Source organism: Syngnathus acus, chromosome 12, assembly GCF_901709675.1.
Source record: "Syngnathus acus chromosome 12, fSynAcu1.2, whole genome shotgun sequence".
Classification (NCBI taxonomy): domain Eukaryota; kingdom Metazoa; phylum Chordata; class Actinopteri; order Syngnathiformes; family Syngnathidae; genus Syngnathus; species Syngnathus acus.
The window spans coordinates 4,245,086-4,266,478 of NC_051097.1; the positions used below are offsets into that span (position 1 = coordinate 4,245,086).

Genomic DNA, 21,393 nt, shown 5'->3' on the forward strand with positions numbered 1-21,393 from the left:
AAACTATGCCTCCTTACTCATTTGCTTCTTCTGCGTTACGGTCAAAACAGGACTCAGAAATGTGGTGCGTATCATACGAGTAACAGCACAACATTAAAAGCTGGTTGTAGGAGACATTTGCAAAATGAACAGTTACTCTGGCCATGAATAAATATGCGAGCAATGTTTATCTTGGATTAACAACAGGTGGTCCATACACAGCACAGCAAACCATGTTTACAATTTGTTGTCAACTATATAGCGTGATCACACTTTACAATTAAAATGAACATATATTCCGATAATTTTGAATAAATGCGTGTAAAAGGTCCAGATTTAAATATCTGGACAGAAAAACTTAAAATACCTAACCCCCTGATAAATTCCAAGAATGGGAGACAAAGGCAAACCTATAGTTGCAACTTTGATGGGGCGTCACTACATTTCAAAACACCTAGACGCACACACACAGTCTTCCTCGCCATGATGGCAATTGGACTGAGAACCAATCACAAAGCAAGTTACGGGGCATGCAGCCAATGAGACCGCTGCTCTCCCCAGCACTGTCAGGGTGAAAAGAAAAAGCGGTAGCCTGCACATTAACTCATTTACAAGCACATGCACAGTGTGCTGCAGGTTGTCAGTAACTTCTTCAATGACATAATATGAGTCTCGAAAACAGGAGATATTCCTTCATCATTCTTTTAAAACTTAGTATGTCCAACCACAGGTATGTCAGTTGACATCACATACAGAAATATATGCTGAAAATGTATGTAAAAACTTCCCTTCATTAAAAAAATACAGATTGACATTTCATTCAACATTCTCCCAGAGTGTAATGCTACTGATTTGACACAAGCATCATCATTCTCAAAGGGTTACAAAGGATTTGAATGTCTTCCGTGAATGCCAGCTCCAAAGGTTTATGTGGTAGAACGTGACCGGTGTCACTGGAGCACCAGTTTGGAAGAACATTGTTGCCAAGGCAACACGCTAGCAGGCAACAAAACGCAGCTAAGATGGCGGCCGCGACGTCAATTATTGAAGAGACTGCAGAAGGAGTGTGGGGAGCAGTGAGCTGTACCCTGGGATGCTGGGTCACAGTGAACCCATTGCCATAGTGACGCAGACTGGCAACATGTGCCCTGCTCACATTCACCATGGCAACATGGCAACCATAGAATTTGCAAAACATACCAGATGCCACATACACTAAAATGGCTGCCATATAAAGTCCAGATTAAAAAATAGCTTTGAAAACGTTTTACAATCATCTCTAAAGAAAGGAAAGGTTGATTCGGACCAAGTTTAATGAAGCTAATTTTAAAAGCAATCAATATGCATTGTTGTCATTCTTTTACCCAGCACAAGAGAATAGTGATAAACATATCAACATTTAATCCTTCATCTCCATCATTTTGGCTTGTAGGGATTTTAACCCTTGACCTGTTGATGTCGAGAGAGCCTGTGCAGCTATTAGCTCATCCGGCTGCTGGGTTACAGCAATGGATTCTTACCACGTTCATGATTCATTTCAGAAGAACTGTTGCTCACTTCAATGGTGATGACAGACAGACTAAAACTCAAGACTGCTCATGCTGGCCGGCCCTGGACTGGAGCACTCATCATATGTGCCAAAAGCAAGAAGGTATGGAATGGAGTGCACATGTGATAGATACCACATGCTGCCTAAAATATCTGTAGTTTCTGAATAAAGAACATTGGATTTGTTGTTTGAAAAAGTTTAAATTAGATTATAACAGAAAAAAAGAACACATTGTGAAATCTGGAATGGTGCTCTTGTGTTTGTAACTATACAAAAGTACCATTCATGACCAGCAATCAACATCTGATCTGAATTTTGGAATCTGCTTCTGCAAAGCTTTATCCCAGTCCAACCATTATTAGACCGAATATCAAGCAGAAAAGACAGAAGGGAAATTGATAAACGAAAGCCAAAGGATATGACACACTCGTTTCTTGAGAGATGCTCAAACTTTGCACTAACAGAAGCCGTTCCAAGATTTTGACACTTAAAAATCACACACACCTCAATCGTGCTCAAACATAAGAATAAATGAAAAAGTTGAATGAATGGATGAAAAGATAAATAAATCAGCCAGCAAGGTGCAGTGTACTTCGACTGCCACTATGAAATCCTAATAGGGAACACATGGAAGCTCACTTGCTGCCAGCAAAACAATCAGGACCACGTTATTAGGCCCACACTGCAATAACAAAGGAAGCGGATCAAAGAGCTGATTAGTGCAACACTTTCTTATTTTCTTTCTCTTCATGTCTTTCTTTCAGATCAAACCTAGACACGCATCTTGCAACGCCACATATCACACGTAGGAAGCACCTGTCTGACTTATATGCAAAAACGACATTGCCGGCCCATTTTATTGCGCCGCAGCACGTTACAGTTTTGTTGTTTTTGTTTAAAGTGTGACAGCTGTCCAGTGATTATCTGTGAGACCATACAGGCAGGCTCTGTAACTGCTTGCCACAGCATGACTGACCCATTAAACACACTCACTAACACAAAAACACACAGACGTATGCTTCACAAAACAATAAGGGGACCATTTTCCACGTCGACAATAAAAAGTGGGAATGTTTCATGTGTGCGTGCCTGTGTGTAGTTGTCCACACTGTAAACAACACAAAGAGACACACACAGCTACGCTTTGTTCTTGAGCCAAAATGTTAACTTACTTAAGTATGCCTTCCTGCAGCAAAGCATGAGCATCGTGTCCACACACTGTTCTCACTTCAATGGCAGTGTGACACTGCTGTACATTAAAAACAGCCTTTGTGTGTTTTTTTTTTTTTAAATAATTGTCATATTGAATATATTATTCAAGTATCAAAATTATTAACATACTCGAGAGAAAAAAAATGTGAGGCGCAACATTTTAACTACTAGCACATTCATACAAAAAGAGAGAACGGCAAAAAAAAATCTAAGGGGGAATGACTAGATGTCCTATATTGATGAAGATTATCAATTCAAATCATTCATAATATTGCACCAATCAAAAAACTAATCTAAGCTTTTTGACTTTGAGTGCACAAGTAATATGCCTTTCAATAAAAAGGAAAGGCCAAATAAGCAGTGCAAGATTGATAGGTGATGCCAATCACGTACAGCAGGGGTGTCAAACTCTTTTTTTTCGCGGGCCGCATTGTAGTCATAGCTTCTTTCGGAGGGCCATTATGACTGTCAACCCAAATAAATGTATGAGCACCTCATATTACATACAGTAAAAGCTACAAAACAAACTGACAAATAACTCGTTTTCAAATCAGACGAGTAAAAACTGGTCAAATATTTAAAATATATATATTATTAAAAGTGAAGACAATTTGTAATTCTAGTAATGACACAAATTTGATGCACAATTAGTCTTCGCGGGCCACATAAAATGATGTGGCGGGTCATATCTGGCCCCCGGGCCTTGAGTTTGACACCTGTGACGTACAGGAATGCAAGTAGATACGTAGCCGAAAATTGACAAAAAATTGGCGGGAGGTGTAATCAATTTCTCATTAACAGTGAATGTATCTGATCACTGCATGTGGTTTAAAAAAATCTGTATGCAGACACTTGGAGCCACCATTGAGCAGGTTAATGCAGGTGTGATGAGATCCACAATGGCAGGCACAGGGCTTGTTCCATGCCGTTAAAAGTCCTTTGTACCTTGATGGTCTGTGCGCATCTCCGGTCAACCAACCGGATAAATGAACGACCATCATCATCATCTGCTTCTGCCGTTGCCTGTCTGCGTCTCCCAGCTGACCTTGATTTTCAGAGCGAGTTGGCGGGCGCTCAGTCAGTCACTGGGTATCAAACCTGTCACTCCCAGAAAGAGGTTCTGTTCTCGTTGGACAATTAAAGGTGGAAATTCTGAGCGATGTGAGGAATGCTGCTCTATTCTGACTGTCATTCCTTCCGTTTAGCCTTGTGCGTCGTTTCCCTGCTTTAAAATAAGTGCAGGTCGTCTTGTCTGCATGGGTGTGACTGTGTGTACATGCCACGCATCATTTGGCAGTAGTGACCTTCCACATTAAAGTCAAACAATTGTAAAGACAGTGAGCGAGAGAAATGACCAGAGAGAATAGGCTGAAAAGCGCAAGTTACACAACCTACACACAGCAGACCGTGCACAGTGGCACAGAAATGCATTTTGTTTGTCAGGCAATTATATAAATTCCATTGCAATTGAAAGGAACACAAGCATAATAATAATAAGGATAATGCTAATAATAATTAGCTACATTACCCGTTTTCAAGCAAATTACAAAAATACGAAGATACGAAATACAAAGTCTCATTATCTCCGACATCACGAGCCATTCTGACATTGGCATTTGACAATTACTTGTTACTAATGATATTCTAATGACCCTTTTCTCAACATTACTAATAATGACAGAACAAATTCACGAGGGAGGGAAGTAATGTCTCATTCATCTATGAATAAATATTGCATAATCACCTGATCTGTTTGCTAAATTTTTTCAACTAGAACAAAAACAATCTGAGAATTATATATCTATAATATTATATGTAATTATATATATATAGATATATAGATATATATACACACGCACGCAGCACGCACGCACACACACACACACACACACACACACACACACACACAAACACACACACACACACACACATGCTGTCTCTATCAGCACCATCACTGTCAGATAATCTAATGCAGGAAGGATTACTGTCTAATGTAGTGTATACACACACACACACACACACACACACACACACACACACACACACACACACACACACACACACACTACAAAACAAAATGAAGACACTAGTGAAAACATAAGCGACTTTGAATCAGATAAACCGAAAACTGAATTTTACATCAAAACAATGCTGTAAAAACCAATCCAGAGAGTCCAGATTGCCTTCCACACACAATACAAATAGTCACTAATAAAATTATGATGCACAAACAGAAACATGTCAAAAAGTCTGAAAAGTAATCTTCTTTCTTTCTGGTAGCAACGCAAGGTCAAAGCTCAGCACTGTTGCCCGATTTTTCAATTTCTAACTTGCATATTAACATTTTGAAAATTAGCTGAATATTTAGAGTGGTACACCCTGAACAAGAGAGACAGATGGAGTCAGAGGTCCGCAAACATATACTCATACACCCGCACGTACAAATGTTGCTATTTATAAAGTCTGCATAACATGCTGTGCTCTAATTCCAGTGTACCACGCACACAGGATGTCCACAAACGCTACGTACACGATGACGAGCACATGCGCACACAAATACTCATTAATGTGAATAATTAAAACCTACGAATAGGATAAGCGGTTGTCAAAAAATTAACGGATTGATAGAATTATCAACGTATGCTTAAAGGCCCATACGCAAAGAATTTCAAAGGCCTGCTTTCCTTTGACTCTTTCTTAAATTTGTCAAATATATTTAGTGTTTGTTAATTGATGTCTGTGATTCAATTAATCCATTTATTGAATAAAAAGTAATTACATGGGAGTAGTTTGGGCTTGACCTCTGACCTTTTTCAGAACAAGCACATTGAGCTAAAAGACTAATGGTTCAAATATTTTCAGGTAAAAAACAAAAACAAATACAGAGTAAATGAAAAAAATATTTTCAATTTGATTATCAAGGGGAGACAGCCAAAAAGCAACGGATGCAGTAAACTTCAGGCGTGCGGCATTGACAGGGAAAGTGTTAAAATTGTGTTTTTGCTGGAGCAGCACAGCGACAGCGGACTGCAGAATTTTGGCAGGCTGTTTCGGGACCCTCCTAATTAAAACTTACTGAATATTCAAATGTGGTGTTAGCATAACAATAGCCGGCTGGCCAGCCTGGTTTTAAATGAGGCCTTTTGTTTTATCCCAGCTTTCTGTTGCCTCATTAAGCTGCTGGAGCTTAAGTTAGCGAGCTGACAGCCGCTAACCGAAGCGCAGGCCTCGGCCCTCACTCTCCTCTTCTCCTCCTGGCCTCTCCTCCCCCACGCACACTCCCAAGCCAAAGCCCCAGTTCCAGCTCTTCAGTGTTTGGTCTCTGCGGGCCCGGCTTCGCGGCTGCTGCAGCACATCCGTCCAGGCATTTCTGTCTTCTGCTCTCAAACCCCCCGACAACTCTGCCCCCCCCCCTCCTCCTCCGCTGCAGACTACAGACTAGCCTCCACGCAGCCACACTGTACCCAAAACCCAAACTCGGCCTTGCGAAAACCTCCAAATACAAGACACAAGACAAACAACATTTGGTTATCACAGTGTTTCTCTCTCTGATTTGTGTGTTTCTCTTTTTGCCAACAGACATGGAGTGTAAACAAGCTGCGATACAGACAGTGAGAGTGAGACAGGAAAAGGGGGGGGGGGGTATAGAAAGGAGCTTGGCACCGGATCAAGACCGTCGGCACAATGTGCCATCCAACAGCCAGCCACCAAACAAAGCGGTGCCACACCGAGCCCTGTGGCAGCACTGAGCTGGAGAGCTCTGAATCCGAGAGAGGCCGGTGAGATAAAAAAAGGAGGCTGGGCGCTGAAAGGAATAAAGAGGGTGTAAAAAAAGTAGGAGAATTCAGGAACCTGCGACTATAAGAAATGACGTTCCGATGGCTTGATGGAGGCCGAAGACCTGCCAGGCATCAAGCATATAGGCCGAGTGTTGGTGAGTATTTATACAAGCAGAGGCTTTGTGGAATCCCTTCTGAATTTACTTATGCTGGTCAATGAAAAACTGTCTTTTTTATTTTAAATACACAGTAAAATAACAAGCCTGAAACAAATAAAATTGTTACTCCATGGAAGATGTACTAATAAAGAGAAACATTAATTAGCATAAAATATTTCAATTGTCTCCTATACACTTTTTTGTTTTATTGTGGTCACAATTTTTTTATTATTTCTTTATTTTGGGCATTTGACAGGATGATCTCAGTTCACATTACAATGCAAATTTAAACAATTATTTTTTTATGAATGATTTTGAACATTTTACTCGGAACAATTTCCTTCCTTTTGACATGAAACACGACAATACGAAAGTGACATAAAATGCAGACAGACCTGAGGAGAACTAACACTTCCCTGACAGGTGAATCTGTAGGAAATTACAAGCTTCCATCTTAATTTACACCTTGCTTCTTTGCATTCGTGGCTGTTCCATTCAAGGAAACCTGTGAAATTCATCTAGTTTCCTTTCAATTTGTGCCATGTTTCTCACATCTGCCCCCTCCCCACTGCTCGAAATCAACCCCATCCACTTTCTGTTTTACGGGTGAGGGTCAAGGGTGAAGTCTGACAGGTTCACTAGAGTTTGAACACCTCATAACCTTTTTAGGGGCTTTATTATAAATTAAAAAAAATACAGATAAGTACAAATTAAAGCAGTGGGAAAAAAACAATGTGGGTTAACTATGCAGTATGTCTTCTTATAAAAACGTTGCAAGGACAATAATAAAATACAGTACACATTACAGACATATTGTGGCATCATTCTAACGTCACAATTATTTTTAAATAGTGCTCTTTTGAGGCAATGCGAAAATATATAAAATAAAAAAATTAACTAATGCATTTAAAGCCCTGATTGAATTTATTTTAATTCATTTCATCTTTGCCGATTTTAGTAAGTCAAAATACGCGATATGTTTTACACGCATGTCAGTTCACTCGACAGCAACAAACGCAATACCTTCTTTGACTAATAAGGCTCTTATCTATTTTCACGTGGACATCCATTTGGATAATTTGAAATAAGTGATTGAGAGAACGAGAGAGACGGAAAATAAATCTGCGCGGTGGATTATTTCGATTGAGACTTGAAAGCTTGATGGCAAAACTGCTAAATGATCAGGAGAGACGATCGCACGCAAGCGCGTATTTTGTGTCCTGCTATACCTTCTCAGCCATACACATGTGCGCGCACGTACACGCGTGCGCGCACGCTTGCATGTTGAGCGTGTTCCAAGGCAAGGAGCGACTGTCGCACCTTGACGCGCTCGAAGTTGGAGCGTGAACTCAGCACACTTCACAATCACACCTCATTCCTCATTCTTTCTTCCTCCTTAGATTCGCACAGAGAAATAAAACGAAGACAGAAGAGCGCTTACCGCTTTGCCATTGTAGTAGTACATCAGTGAACTGCCTGTCATCCCCGGGATGGTGTACGCACAATACATCGTTCCTATCCTCCGCAGAAACCCGACAAGATCGACTTCTCCCCTTCTCTTTTTTTGTTGTTGCTTGCTTTCTTTCTCTACAGATTTTTTTAGTCGTCTTTAATCGTCTGCTGTCCTCGCGCCGTCTCCACCCGAGGCTCTTTTTTCTTGTGGCGCGCGCTAACTTTTCCTCGCTCTGTTGTTATGATGTCAAACTCTTTTCCGCTCCGCTGGCGTGTCTGTGCCTGCGCGCTTTTTTTTCGGCCGACAATTCCTTCAGTTGCATTTTCCCATATGGCCGAGCCGAGGCGCGTGGAATATGCAAAGTGGGCAGGGAGAGAGAGCGTGGAGTGCCCCTCCTCTCTGCCCCCCCCCCCCCCCCCCCCCTCCCCACTCCTCGCTGCTTCCACCCTCCTCCTCGTCCGTCGCGCACGCACAAGGAACGAGCGGGTGGAACGTGCACGCCAATACTCGCGGCAACGCGCGCGCAACTCCACTCTTTCAACTTTCCACAGCGAAATCTGGAAACCTCCTTCTCGCCCCCCCACTCGCCTTTGAAGTGGGCTCACTTTTTCCACTCTCCCCGTCTTTATTTACCTCGCTGCTCCGCGCCTCCACTGCCCCTTTCTCTCCTCTCTTGCTCCCTTCTTTCCTTCCACACCCCTTTCTCTTCCATCTATTTCTTCGCCTATTTTTTTTGCTCTTATTCATCCACTTTACCCCCTCCTGTTTTACTCTGTCGTTCTTTCTTCCAGGTTTTTCTCATTTTCTTCCAATCCCCCCCTTCTCACCCCCAAAGAATCTTCCCTGAACTTCTTTACCTATTTTTTCTTTTTTGTTATAATTCATTTTATCTCACTAATTTCACAACTTTTCACAACCTTTGCTGTTTCCTCCTCAATTCCATCTCCATTACGTTTTCAAATAAAAAGACTACATTCAAAGTCAATTGGCATTTTTTTTTACCATTTGGATGCTAATCTGAATCCTTGTAAATGGAAAATATTCCATTGCCATTTCTAATATTTCATAAGAATATTTGGAATTGTATGTCATCAAAATAGCACCAACAAATCATATGAGAGCTTTTTCCCACTTTTGTTTTCACCTTTTCTTCATCTACTTGAGCTACTGCCAATGCCAGGGCATTCATTATTTACAATCCCTTTTTGTCGACAGAAAGTGTAATTTTTCTTCATGTGATTGTTCAAGTGAGAGCAGCATGATGGCACAAAGAAAAGAATAGCTTCAAACATGGCAACATGCTATTTATACAACTGACATGGACAGTAGTGAAAAAATACACCACAATCTCCAAAGTTAATTGGGATATTCAAATTTATACCAGCCTTTTTCGGCATTATGTCTTGACACAGTTAACTTGTTTTTAAATGTATTACTTTTAAGAATTGTAAAATAAAATAAACGGTCTACCTTTAAGGATTTTGGGATGGAGAAAGTTTGATACTGGGATGCATTAATATTTCTGGTCATATTTAATATTTTACAACACCTAGAATATTATGAAGGTGCTCTGTTTGACGCTGGGTAGAAAACTAACATTAATTGTGATTGAAGCCAATGAAGATTCTTTTTGCTTCTTGATTTACTTATCTAAATCTTGTTTATTAGATGAGCCGGTTCTAGCAAGGATAGGTGGGATGTGATTAATAGGAAAAAGTGCAGTTCTTGACTTTTGAAGAATTACTCACAAAACATATTCAAATTAATTCCCTGTGAGAAAGAAAGAAATACTCAAAACCAGATTCAATAGTGCCATTGGGGATGAGAAACACCATCTGTTTTTGTTTTATTTATTGAATGATTGTATTCCGATGTTTTTGTTTTTTGGCACAATGATGAGACATAGAGAATATTTTGCATGACCTTTTATTCTACTTTAACAACTACGACAAACATTGCGTTTAAAGGAATATTTACTACGTGCTTAAGTTTAATTTCCATTGGTCAGATGTTTCTGTGATAATAAAAGGGAGACTTTATTCTAAGATTCCAATGTAATTATGATTAACAAACATTCAGGGTTATTTATGGATACTAGAAGCAAATAACACCAAATTTACTACAACAAAAGTTTCCTACAATCATAAAGGATTATTATATTTTATAATCTCTCGCATCACGACCCAGCAAACATCTTTCACACTCATTAGAATTCAGGATGAGCACAAGATTTATTGTTGTATATTTCATGGTTGATAACAGTTACACTTGTATGCAAGTTAGGAATGTACAGAGAATAAGTGTTTTATGATGATTGAAACCTGTTATCGTGAAGAATGGGACATTCATTCATTCATTCATTCATTCATTGAATTAAAGATAACACTCACAAAACATAGGGCGCCTCAGTGGGCCATTAGCATAGTTACATCTTTCGAAGTACTACAAGTCACACTGGAACGAACAAACAAAAAAACAGATCAGTTGCTCATGCCATTTGTACACACCTCATTTTCTCACCCTATTTTAGTTTTGGAAAATCAGAATACTTGTTTTTTTGATCAACATCAAATTAATAGGCAAATGTGCACTCTCTTCCTACTACACATATCATTAGCTTTTTCATGTCCAATCATTTCCCGTTTCTCTCCAAATGCCTCTGAGAAGCTGATAATATGCATCAGATGCACTGATTTCACCTTGAGCTTCGGGGACTTGCTCAAATAGGAAAAGATGGGGTAAATTATAGCAGCAGATGCTTACTACTCTCTACCTATGCTATTATCCTACCTATACATGCACCAAGTTGTCAAATCAATGTATCCTACCGAGCCTCTATACATGGCTTACTTCAAACATTTTAATAGAAATTTTCCCAAAGGAGGTCCACATAATCCAAATATCAGTCACCTCCCAAGCTTCCATAATGCTGATGGCATCATTTTTACCAGACTTAAGTCAAAATGAGGCAAAGGAGCCACATTAGAGAGAGTTTCTACACCAAAAATGAGTGGGTCTTGCCGACCAAAGATAAAAACAAGAAAAGAAACAAAACGGATGGAATTAACAATTGGAGACAAACAGAAGACAGATGTACTTTCAGTCCCCACAACAGACAAGGCAGTGTATTAGTCTCCGTAAATTTCATTTTAATATTATCATCACGCATCCTCTTACAACAAATAGTAGACTCCAAAACTAGCTAGCAAACCTCCCAAACCCCTCTTGCTCTCCTTCTCTGTCACTCACGGTCTCTATCGCTCCCCTCTCTTCCTTTGGCTTTAATTTGATTAAAAAGCGAGCTGCAGGAAGGGGAGGGAGGGCTGATGCACATCTAATAAGTGGACCATCTGTCTGCAGCACTGGCAGCCTCCCAGCATTGTACCCAACCAGACTGAATGGGAAACGAAGAGAGAGATGGAGGGAGGGAGGAATGAAGATCAAGGGGGAAAGTGTATAGAACCCAAATAAAAAAGTGAACCGGTTGAGGAAAAATAAAAAGAGGCATATTTTCAATTTGGTCTAATTGCTGCGTGGCAAACAAACCTGCGCGAGCGATGGCCACGGAAACAAACCAAAAGGGGAAAGGGACAAAAATGGGAGCAGGGAGAGGAGCAGTAAAAGAGGAGGAATGAGAGTGAGAGATTGAAATGAAAACAGCAGATGAAGGGGGTAAGCTATATAGAAGTTTAATTAGAGAAGAAGTGATAATGAAAAAAAAATACTGCAGATGTTAAGCGATGTCGAGATTGCATTCCTACTGTATTGTCCCGCCCATCCCTTCCCTATCCCTCCTGTTGTTGTGAGCTTCCTCAGCATGCACCTGTATTTGCTCTTCTGCTCGCCCCTCATCTGCTTCCCGAGCTTCCTCTCATAGTCCTTCCTCTTCTTCTCCCTTCCTATTCTAGCATCCTCCACTTTTGCTCACTCTTCCTCTGCTGTCTCTTCCTCCTCACAGACCAAGACAAAAACACTGAGCTGGCTTGGCCTTGTTTATAGTGAGCTGACAGTTACTACCAAGTGATCACAGCCAATTATACTTTATCAAATATGCATTCACAGCTATAATACTGTCTTGCAGCAGGCACGTCCACACATAGACCACTATAGTGCTCAAGCACCAGCTCTTCTATACTGGATCAGAAAAGTATTCTTTTGCCGACCCCCCTCCATTTATCAAAATTCAAAATAATTAAATAAATAACAAAAATGCTCTCTGTCGTCAGTTCTCGAAATCGTTCTGCTATCAAATGGTAATTTATTTGAGTTCTTGTGATCCACAGTGCACACAAACACCCTATTTGAACGGGGTGTGTAGACTTTTTATATCCACTGTGCCATCACTTTATCTTCTTTGTAAAAAGGTTTCTCAATTGTGTTGATTGGGTTAACAGAAATTAAATCTTCCACTGTATCTCTAATTGTGTGAATAATTTTGGCAATGGTTGCCAATTTTTGGGTTGGTGCTTGAGCACCTGCCCCCTAATATGGCGGTGTACGTGCTTGGTTTGCAGGATATTTTAAATGTGGTGTATTGTAATTCTGTTTCAATTTGTTTGACATCCCTGTCCTTTCTTTGCTGTAAAAGCCTATGCACCAATTTTCCCAGAAAACAACATAGTGAGTACAGTATTGTCTTTATTCTGTATTGGACTATGACAAGTAGCCCCTCAAATATGTGAGCACCTATCAGGATCCCACATGTGTGTCACACATTACTGGATCTGTAATAAAATCTGAAAATGTCTTAACTTTGCCTTTCTTGCATGTATATAACTTAGCAGAGTTAACAGGCTCACTTTAGCTGTCAGGTTGTCACAAGAAATCCAACACAGTATGTTAATGAGGTTCTCCCTCAAGCTATATGTTGGGTAATTAAAGGCACAAAAAACTAATGAGTGATTGTTAAGTAATTAATGAAGTTTTTACTTGTAGGAAAATTGTGTGCATAATACAAGTAAGTAATCGTCTATATTTTTCAGTCGTGCTTGCATGTCAACAGATGACATCACTTGGTAACGGAAGAATGTCTGACATGGCAAGTAAATGAATTTATGTACAGTGCAAGATGGAGAGTGAACAAGAAGATTGTGTTTTGCTTTTTCTCGCTCCACTGTAATCAGGCTTAAAAATCACGTATGGCCTCAGCTAATTTTGCTGGAAATATAAACTGAACAGAGTGGAAGAGAGTACACAAAGTGTTTGGAGAGGGCGGGTACGTGTGTCTATGAAGTGAGTCTTTGAGAGTCTCAATAAAGTGTTTGTGTGCGTGTGTGGCATCCATCGGAAAACTCAGTAAGCGCAGAGCCGAGCTAGAACGAGGCAAACGCACGCTGCTGCACGCTAATTATGTATGCATGATTTAATCTGCAACTCAATAATATGCAAATATATTCATATGTTAGTTTCTTAATTAAAAATGCAAAGCAGCCCTTATGGTGATTTTGCTGTGATTTTCCTTTCAGCCTAACAAACGGAACATTTTGAGAAATTCTGCAAACTGGAGAGGAAATGCTACGATGGGGTTGACAACAAAAAAATGGAACACAACTTCCTCTGGCAACTTGTTGAATGAAAGGAAATGTGCCATAATACGCATGCGTCTATGTTAAGTAGAGTGCATGCATGACATGCATGATTCTTTTTTTTCCTGGCTTGTGACAACTTGTAACTCAAAATGAAATACACACTTAATGCATAGTATGGCGCTAGCATGCAAAGTAATTTTTTCTGTCAGGATAGAATTTTTGTAAATTGTCAATAAACTTTTCATGTACCGTATTTTCCGGACTATAAGGCGCACCGGACTATAAGGCGCACCTTCAATGAATGGCCCATTTTAAAACTTTGTCCTTATATAAGGCGCACTGGACTATAGGGTGCACCATTAATGCATCATGTCAGATTTTTAATCCAAATCAAATCATTCTCCATCCATCCATCCATTTTCTGAACCGCTTAGTCCCCACGGGGGTCGCGGGAGTGCTGGAGCCTATCCCAGCCGTCATCGGGCAGTAGGCGGGGGACACCCTGAACCGGTTGCCAGCCAATCGCAGGGCACACAGAGACAAACAACCATTTGCACTCTCACTCACACCTAGGGACAATTTGGAGTCTTCAATCGGCCTACCAAGCATGTTTTTGGGATGTGGGAGGAAACCGGAGTGCCCGGAGAAAACCCACGCGGGCCCGGGGAGAACATGCAAACTCCACACAGGGAGGGCCGGAGGTGTAATCGAACCCGCACCCTCCTAACTGTCAAATCATTCTCCATTTTATCTTTTTTATTTCAACTTCAGATGCAACAAATTACTTTATAATCACAAAATAATGATCCATAGTATTTTTGATTCATGATTCATAGTCTTCAGCGGGCCACTTATGATTGATTTCATGACACAATGCTTCGGGCCAGTTTAAATTTAGGAATTTGGTCCATATATAAGGCGCACCGGACTATAAGGCGCACTGTCGGCCTTTGAGAAAATATTTGGTTTTTAGGTGCGCCATATAGTCTGGAAAATACGGTAGTTTTTGTGTTGTTGGTTCCTTAGTGCGGGTCTGCCTTACTTTTTCCTGACTATTCCAGCCACCTTTCTCTACTGACCCAAGTTGACAAAGGTGCGACATTTTGAGTATTGTTTTATCATCTGCAATTAACTGGTGGTCAGTGTGTACCCTGCCCCTAACCCAAATTCAGCTAGGGTAGGCTTGGCTCACCTGTGACCCTGATGAGGACATCCACAATTTAAATGGATGGACAGATTTAGGTTCTATGTTGTGGTTCTGACAGCTGAATTTGAAATGCTACAGGGGCTGAAGATCATTTAGAAAAAGGAAACACAACACGTATGTGCGGGCGGCCGCTGGCATAGAGTCTTTACTGCCATGTTGGACACGGTTTGTGTCATAGCTTCATATCTATATTTACATCGACGCAATACACAACAAATTTGCAAAAGAATTCAGTAAGTTAAATAAATTCCCACCCACTGCTCCACCAACAACTTCAAGAAGCGACAATTTTAGTGTCATGTATTAGAAGCTAATGCTATTAAAATTCTAATTTAAAAACGTAACTCACGCACGCACACGCACACACACCCAAAGTGACCGCCTAGAGAGTGTTTCAATTGAACTGCCACTGTTGGACTCATCATTTCTTCACAAAAATACACTTGTCAATTATTCTCGCGGTGTGGCAGATGACATTCCCAAATAATCCCCCGCCACCCCCAATTCCAAGGCGACAACTCAAATTAACATTACTAAAGATTTTACTTGGTTATTCAATTCCACAATTTATGAGTAGGCAGGCACTCCAGAGAACCAAATGTTTGTATACAATACAAGCAGATTTTCCATCGTATGTGTCCTTTAAAATGGTGAAACCTCGGAGGACTAACTAACAATCTGTTCAGAGAAGTGGATTGACCTCTGATTTTTGATAAAGGAAATAATAAAAACTGAAATAATCTATTCCAGGGTCACAGTGTCTCCATCATAAAAGTTTGATTAACTGTACGGCTATTCAAGTAATACTCTAACATTTGTGTATAAAATTAAGACCATCAATGTCAAAGTTGTAATATTCCCGTGATTTATTTTACAGATGTGGCACACATCCCATTTAAAAATGTTCTGGAGTTACCCACTATTACACGTAAAAACATCTGTCCTGTAATTTTCTATACCCGTTATCCTCATTAAGTTTGCTGGTCAGCTGGACTGGACAATTTAGAGACTTCATTTAAATCATGCACATTTTTGGAATGTTGATTTACGTCATTATTTTTTAAATTCCAACTTGATAGGTTCCTCTGTATTTACATGCAATAATGTTAGTGGTGGTGTCATGGGTTGGTCTGCCAATATTATAGACACTAAAGATAGTGATCTGCTATGGCACTGGCCGATATGGCATTCTCTTATTAATGTGTACCGTCAGAATGATTTAGTGTGCAATTTTAAGATAAAAGTGGCTCATTGTTGATGTAATGTCCATTTTAGTCCAAGTAAGTAAGTAAGTAAGTAAGGAAGGAAGGAAGGAAGGAAGGAAGGAAGGAAGGAAGAAGAAAGAAAGAAAGAAAGAAAGAAAGAAAGAAAGAAAGAAAGAAAGAAAGAAAGAAAGAAAAAAGAAAGAAAAAAGAAAGAAAGAAAGAAAGAAAGAAAGAAAGAAAGAAAGAAAGAAGGAAAGAAAGTAGGAAGGAAGGAGAAAGAAAGAAAGAAAGAAAGAAAGAAAGAAAGAAAGAAAGAAAGAAAGAAAGAAAGAAAGAAAGAAAGAAAGAAAGAAAGAAAGAAAAGGAAATTAAAAAAAAAACACACTGGCCACTGTAAAGTGGGACTCAAACATTTCTATGAGGAGACGTGAGCTGTGCTGTAAACATCATCAACTGCTTAACAAGTGCTGCAAATGATCTCCTGTTTTTTTTCCTCGGCTCACAAATTCTCGAAAACAGCTTTTGACAGCTTGTCATGTTAAGATCACAGAGCAATTAGCTGTCAGCAGGCAACACTCTCCGAACACTTGCTGGTGTTGTGCGCCGGCAAGGTAACTCACAGAGAACTGATAATCAAGATAATCAACTGAAAGGGGGAGGAAAAAAAATACTTTCACGTTTAACGTAAAGATGACACTGCTGCTGATATGCTAACCAAAAATAATGTTGTTTAACAATACTAATAATCTCTGATTCACACTTCAGTCACTTCTGAACATCCCAGAAAATAATACGATTACAGATGCATAGACAACTAATTTTATAGCTGTCATCACACATGTATTCATATGAACGTCAATTACTAAAATAAATATAGTTATCGAGTTAATGAAAACTAACAAATGTTAATACTATAATACTACAATCAGTGTAAAAACAGAAGCTTCAAGGCAATGCCCAGTTAGAATATGCATACATGAGGCATCATTTTGAACTAAAAAAATACAAAACATGCCTCGACTTTTTTTTCAGTTTATCGTGGTTGATTTCAGAAGATTACCACACACTACTGTTTGACGTACATAGCAACATGTTATGGCGCCGGGGAAGGTCAGACAGCCTCAGGCAGTGGGCTACTGGTCATGTTTTGTAATCCATCCTTGGCATACGCACTTAACCTTTACAAGACAAATACATCAATAATCCAATGTCTGCTACATAGATAGGACCGCACTAATGGGAAACAGCAAGTAGAACACAAAGCTCCTACAAGCAAAAGATTTGGATTAAACCAAGAGGGGGAGGGGGGGTCAAGACAAGGAAAGTACCTTGATGAACAGTAGTAGGTAGTAATGCTGTCATTGTAGAGCTCACATACTCTGCAATTTGCAATTGTTTTTTTTTTAGCCAGACTGGTAGCTACACCATATCTCTGCCCCGAGTCGCCAAACTCAATTTTGGCCATGCAGTATAGGGGACAAGGTGACCGGAGCCTCATGAGACAGGACCGCCCACTCAGACTAATTTCAGACTCACATACATGTTATTGAGCTCCATGTAATTAATTGGTAACTTGACTCTCGCTCACAGTCAGCAGGGATAGGCACGAAATCAACTGTGATCTGTATATAAAAACATTAACATTTTGGGTTTCTGTGCATATTTTATTATTTGACCATTTTTCAAACATGTTGGCAGACAGATCAAACCGTATCCACTCTATATTAACTTACTTGGGCAGTTTCATACACTAAACAATAATAATTGCCACATAAAAATGTTATGATTTTTTATTTTTTTTTTAAAAAGCATTTGATTAGTGGGGATTGGCGCAACTCTGCAATGCCTAGAACTGCCTGAGAGGGGCAGGGTGGCTCACCAAACAACAATCTGTCCTACACCGCCCCGCCGACCCCCAACCCTCCACCATCCCTCATCCACCCGTGGACCACTGGGGACCCCTGGCTGTCCTACTGTGCCTTCTGCAAGACCTGGTTTAATTTAATTAACGCTGTCAACTTTAAACAAACACACAAATGAGAGAGAGCGTGAGAGCAAGAGAGAAAGAGAGAGAGAGAGAAAAGGCTTAAGGTACTAAATTGGAGTTGTGATCAAGGTCAGGGTCAAGGTCTATAGTATGTCTTATCTTTCCTAGCTTTCGTTATCTACAATGATAACGTTTGCTTCTGGTATAATAATAATAATAATAATAATAATAATAAATATACAATTAAATCAATAACATTGGCATATATTGCAAATGTTAATTGCTTTACGTTTCATGTATCGACACTACTATCTTGAATTTTTGCTGGCCATTTTGCATGGTAATCTCAACGTGCACTCTTTGTTTTGTCACATTTCAGTTTCAATCGTCTAAAATGAATCACCATAAGAGGAGCACAGCAAGAAAATTATAATATTAACATACTAATGTTAGCCTAATGTTAGCTTAATTTCCTTTTGATTACAAAGACATCCCACGCTCTCCTCTCGTGTGATTTAATTGTTTCTCAAAGTAAATCAGTGACTCAGCAAACCAAATTTGACAAAAGTAAATGGGAAGCGTGGAAAGAAGTGACAAAAAATGAACTTTAATATAATACAAAGGCAACCTTCATTGGCCACACAACCAACGTGGCTTTTACCATCAGCAGAGTGTGCAGTTGACACACCAAACAGAGTTGAATCTTGTCTAAAAAAAAAATCAATGGCCCCCACAGGCTCAGTGTGCTGATGACAAGATGTTAAGATGAGACAGAAGCTCTCTCTTAAAAAAATCATTCGTATTTTTTGTCTCAACAGCAACAACGATTTTCCAGAACATTATTGTCCAGTCAAGGTTAAGACCATTTCGTATGAAACCTTATCACGTTACAGAAAACAAACAAACACTGTGCTTCAAAACACAAAAGCCACCAAAAGTATCAATCTGTGAAACAATTTGTGCTTCCTCTTTGCTTTCCTACACTCAAGCGCGCGGATGCAAGCGCGCACACACACATGCACACACGCGCACACACACACACACACACACACACACACACACACACACACACACACACACACACACACACACACACACACACACACACACACACACACACACACACACACACACACACACACACACACACGGATGATGTAGGCCCAGAGAGGAAAGAGCGCAGGAAGCCGGGACAAAGCAGGCCGAGGTCACAGAAAGCCGGACTCCTGCTGAGCCAAATAGGCAGCTGACACCATGCGCATTCAGCAGTCGTTAAGTGATGATTAATGAGGTCAGTGTTGAAGAATAAAAATAACTCTACCAGCTAGTTTGATGGAGACAACAAACAAAAAATCTCTACATGCATAAATGATGAAATTAAATGATGAAAACGGTCAAATAAAACCGGTTGTTTCCAGCAGTCACCAGCCCAAATAAAACGGCTTTCAAATGGCAAACAACAATGTCTCTCAACACACAAAAAAAAGGTTTGCAGCAGCCGCCTTTAGTTTCAATTTACCAGAAACACTTTCACTCATTGCTTACAGATTCACTCTCACATAAAATATAGGATTATTTTACCTGCCTATGGCTACAATCTTCTTTTCAAGATTACAAGATTATCAATTGAGAAACAATTGTGGAGCAAATCAAAGAAAAGCCACGAATTTGTGGAACCACAAGCCCAAAAGCCAAACACCACAAGCTTTAAAACAATACAATCACCAAGTCTCTCTCGTAGAATTCTTCTGAATTAAATCTTAAAGTTACACCTTACTGCTTCATGGACAAATATTCACACATCCTAAAATGGTCACATTCAATGCTAAAATCAATTGAACTTGGAGAACAAAGAGACAACAGAACGCAGTTTGTCATCCTGACACTAACCTCGTAAAATTAGCGCGTAACCTTATGTGCTGTCATTAAAGGTTTTATGCAAGTAAATGTATTTTTTTGGGACACATTTTTTTTAAAACCCAAATAATAATAAACAGCCTTGTCTCATCATTCAGTCATCGAAACAAGTCTGTGCTGCTCTCTGGCAAAAGCAGCTCAGTGATTATCAACCACAGCATCAGCAGCTACTTCTCTAATAACACATCCTTCAAGTAGCAATCATACAGAGGATTGTTATCACTTACCGAGGATGGCAAGCCTGGAGGGACCTTCCGTACTTTTTTGGGATGAAGTTCTGAAAGGAAATAGCCAACACAATAAAACAAATAAATGAGAGTTTAACATCCGCATTTCTTTTAATAGGACAGCTCTTGTTTGGATTGAATCGATTTGGCAACGAGGAAAGAGCAAGGACACTTCTGCAACTGCCTGTCAATGTTATTTACAAAGACTGCAAACAATGGGAACAAAATAAGATGCGGAAAATATAAAAGACTCACTACGAAAAGGCAGGCTAGATTCCCCCCCTTTTGCTTTGATAAAAGAAAACAGGTTATGTTTATCGTATTTTGTATTAGGACAGTGTTTTCTATTCTTTCAAAGGGAGCAAAGAAGCAGTCCATTAACTGGGAAGGGGAGACTTTGATGGAAAAATGAAAGAATTTTTTGGGGGAAATTGGCCCAGGACCATTTGTGTGAGTATGCGTGTGCATGTGCGTGTGTGTGTTTTCCGTGTCCTATCAAGGCAAACAATACCAAGGCTACACTTGAGCATTATTGTCCCGAATGTGGTTCCTTTTTCTAACGCACTTACAAACTGACATGTCAGAGTGGCGACACATACAAAAAAATAAATACATGAATACATAGATAAATAAAAGACAAATCTCATATTCTGGCACAGCATATTTAACAGGTAATTCAAATTGTATTTTGCATTGAAAAGGTTTTCATTTTTGTATTTCAAACTGGTCACAATGGAGTCAGCACTTGTTATTATTATCAACATTATTATTTGGGAAAACTGTAGCATATGAAATCAAATCAGGAAGTAACTATTGCCTTAAGTCTTGACTCACTAAATGCTAACGTAAACTCAATCAGTGGTGTATTATGTTGAGGAGGAATTTGATTACTGAAGCATGCCCAGAAATGCCAGATAGATAAGACACTTAATTTGTTTTGATTATCTTTGAACATGACTGTGGTTTCAGAAAAAAATCTTTAAGGTAGAAAGAGGACAATTACAGAGTAAAACAAACACTTGATAGCAGAAATATAGAATTTTTTAAAATTGTTTGCCATTAATATGTATGTTTTTTGCAGATCTATTTTCTTATCCAAATGGTGATATTTTCCTCCTATTATTTGAAGAAAATGCAAGTAAAATGTTCTTCTACTCTTGGATGAGAGACCAGTCAGTTAACTGATTTATGG

The 21,393-nt window shown here is 39.6% G+C and overlaps 2 protein-coding genes and 1 long non-coding RNA gene across 13 annotated transcripts in view; 1 reads left to right on the forward strand and 2 right to left on the reverse strand.

Moving 5' to 3' along the window:
- The window catches only part of LOC119131662 (lymphocyte antigen 75-like), a 1,013,224-nt gene that overhangs the window by 672,117 nt on the left and 319,714 nt on the right, over positions 1-21,393 (reverse strand). The gene's annotated exons all lie outside the window — the stretch shown is intronic.
- The window catches only part of LOC119131718 (transcription factor 4-like), a 121,376-nt gene that overhangs the window by 35,546 nt on the left and 64,437 nt on the right, over positions 1-21,393 (reverse strand). For 8 of the 11 annotated variants that reach the window (XM_037266388.1, XM_037266383.1, XM_037266377.1 and 5 more), the window contains one exon: positions 20,202-20,251. In XM_037266388.1, the coding sequence (XP_037122283.1) occupies positions 20,202-20,251 (50 nt within the window). Of the gene's footprint in view, positions 1-8,118; positions 8,512-20,201; positions 20,252-21,393 lie in introns of those variants that run through there. The other 3 variants (XM_037266385.1, XM_037266386.1, XM_037266387.1) reach the window with 3 other exon arrangements.
- Positions 6,404-8,310, forward strand: LOC119131780. The gene is made up of 2 exons (XR_005099713.1): positions 6,404-6,674; positions 8,078-8,310. It is a non-coding gene; the product is annotated as an uncharacterized LOC119131780 (long non-coding RNA).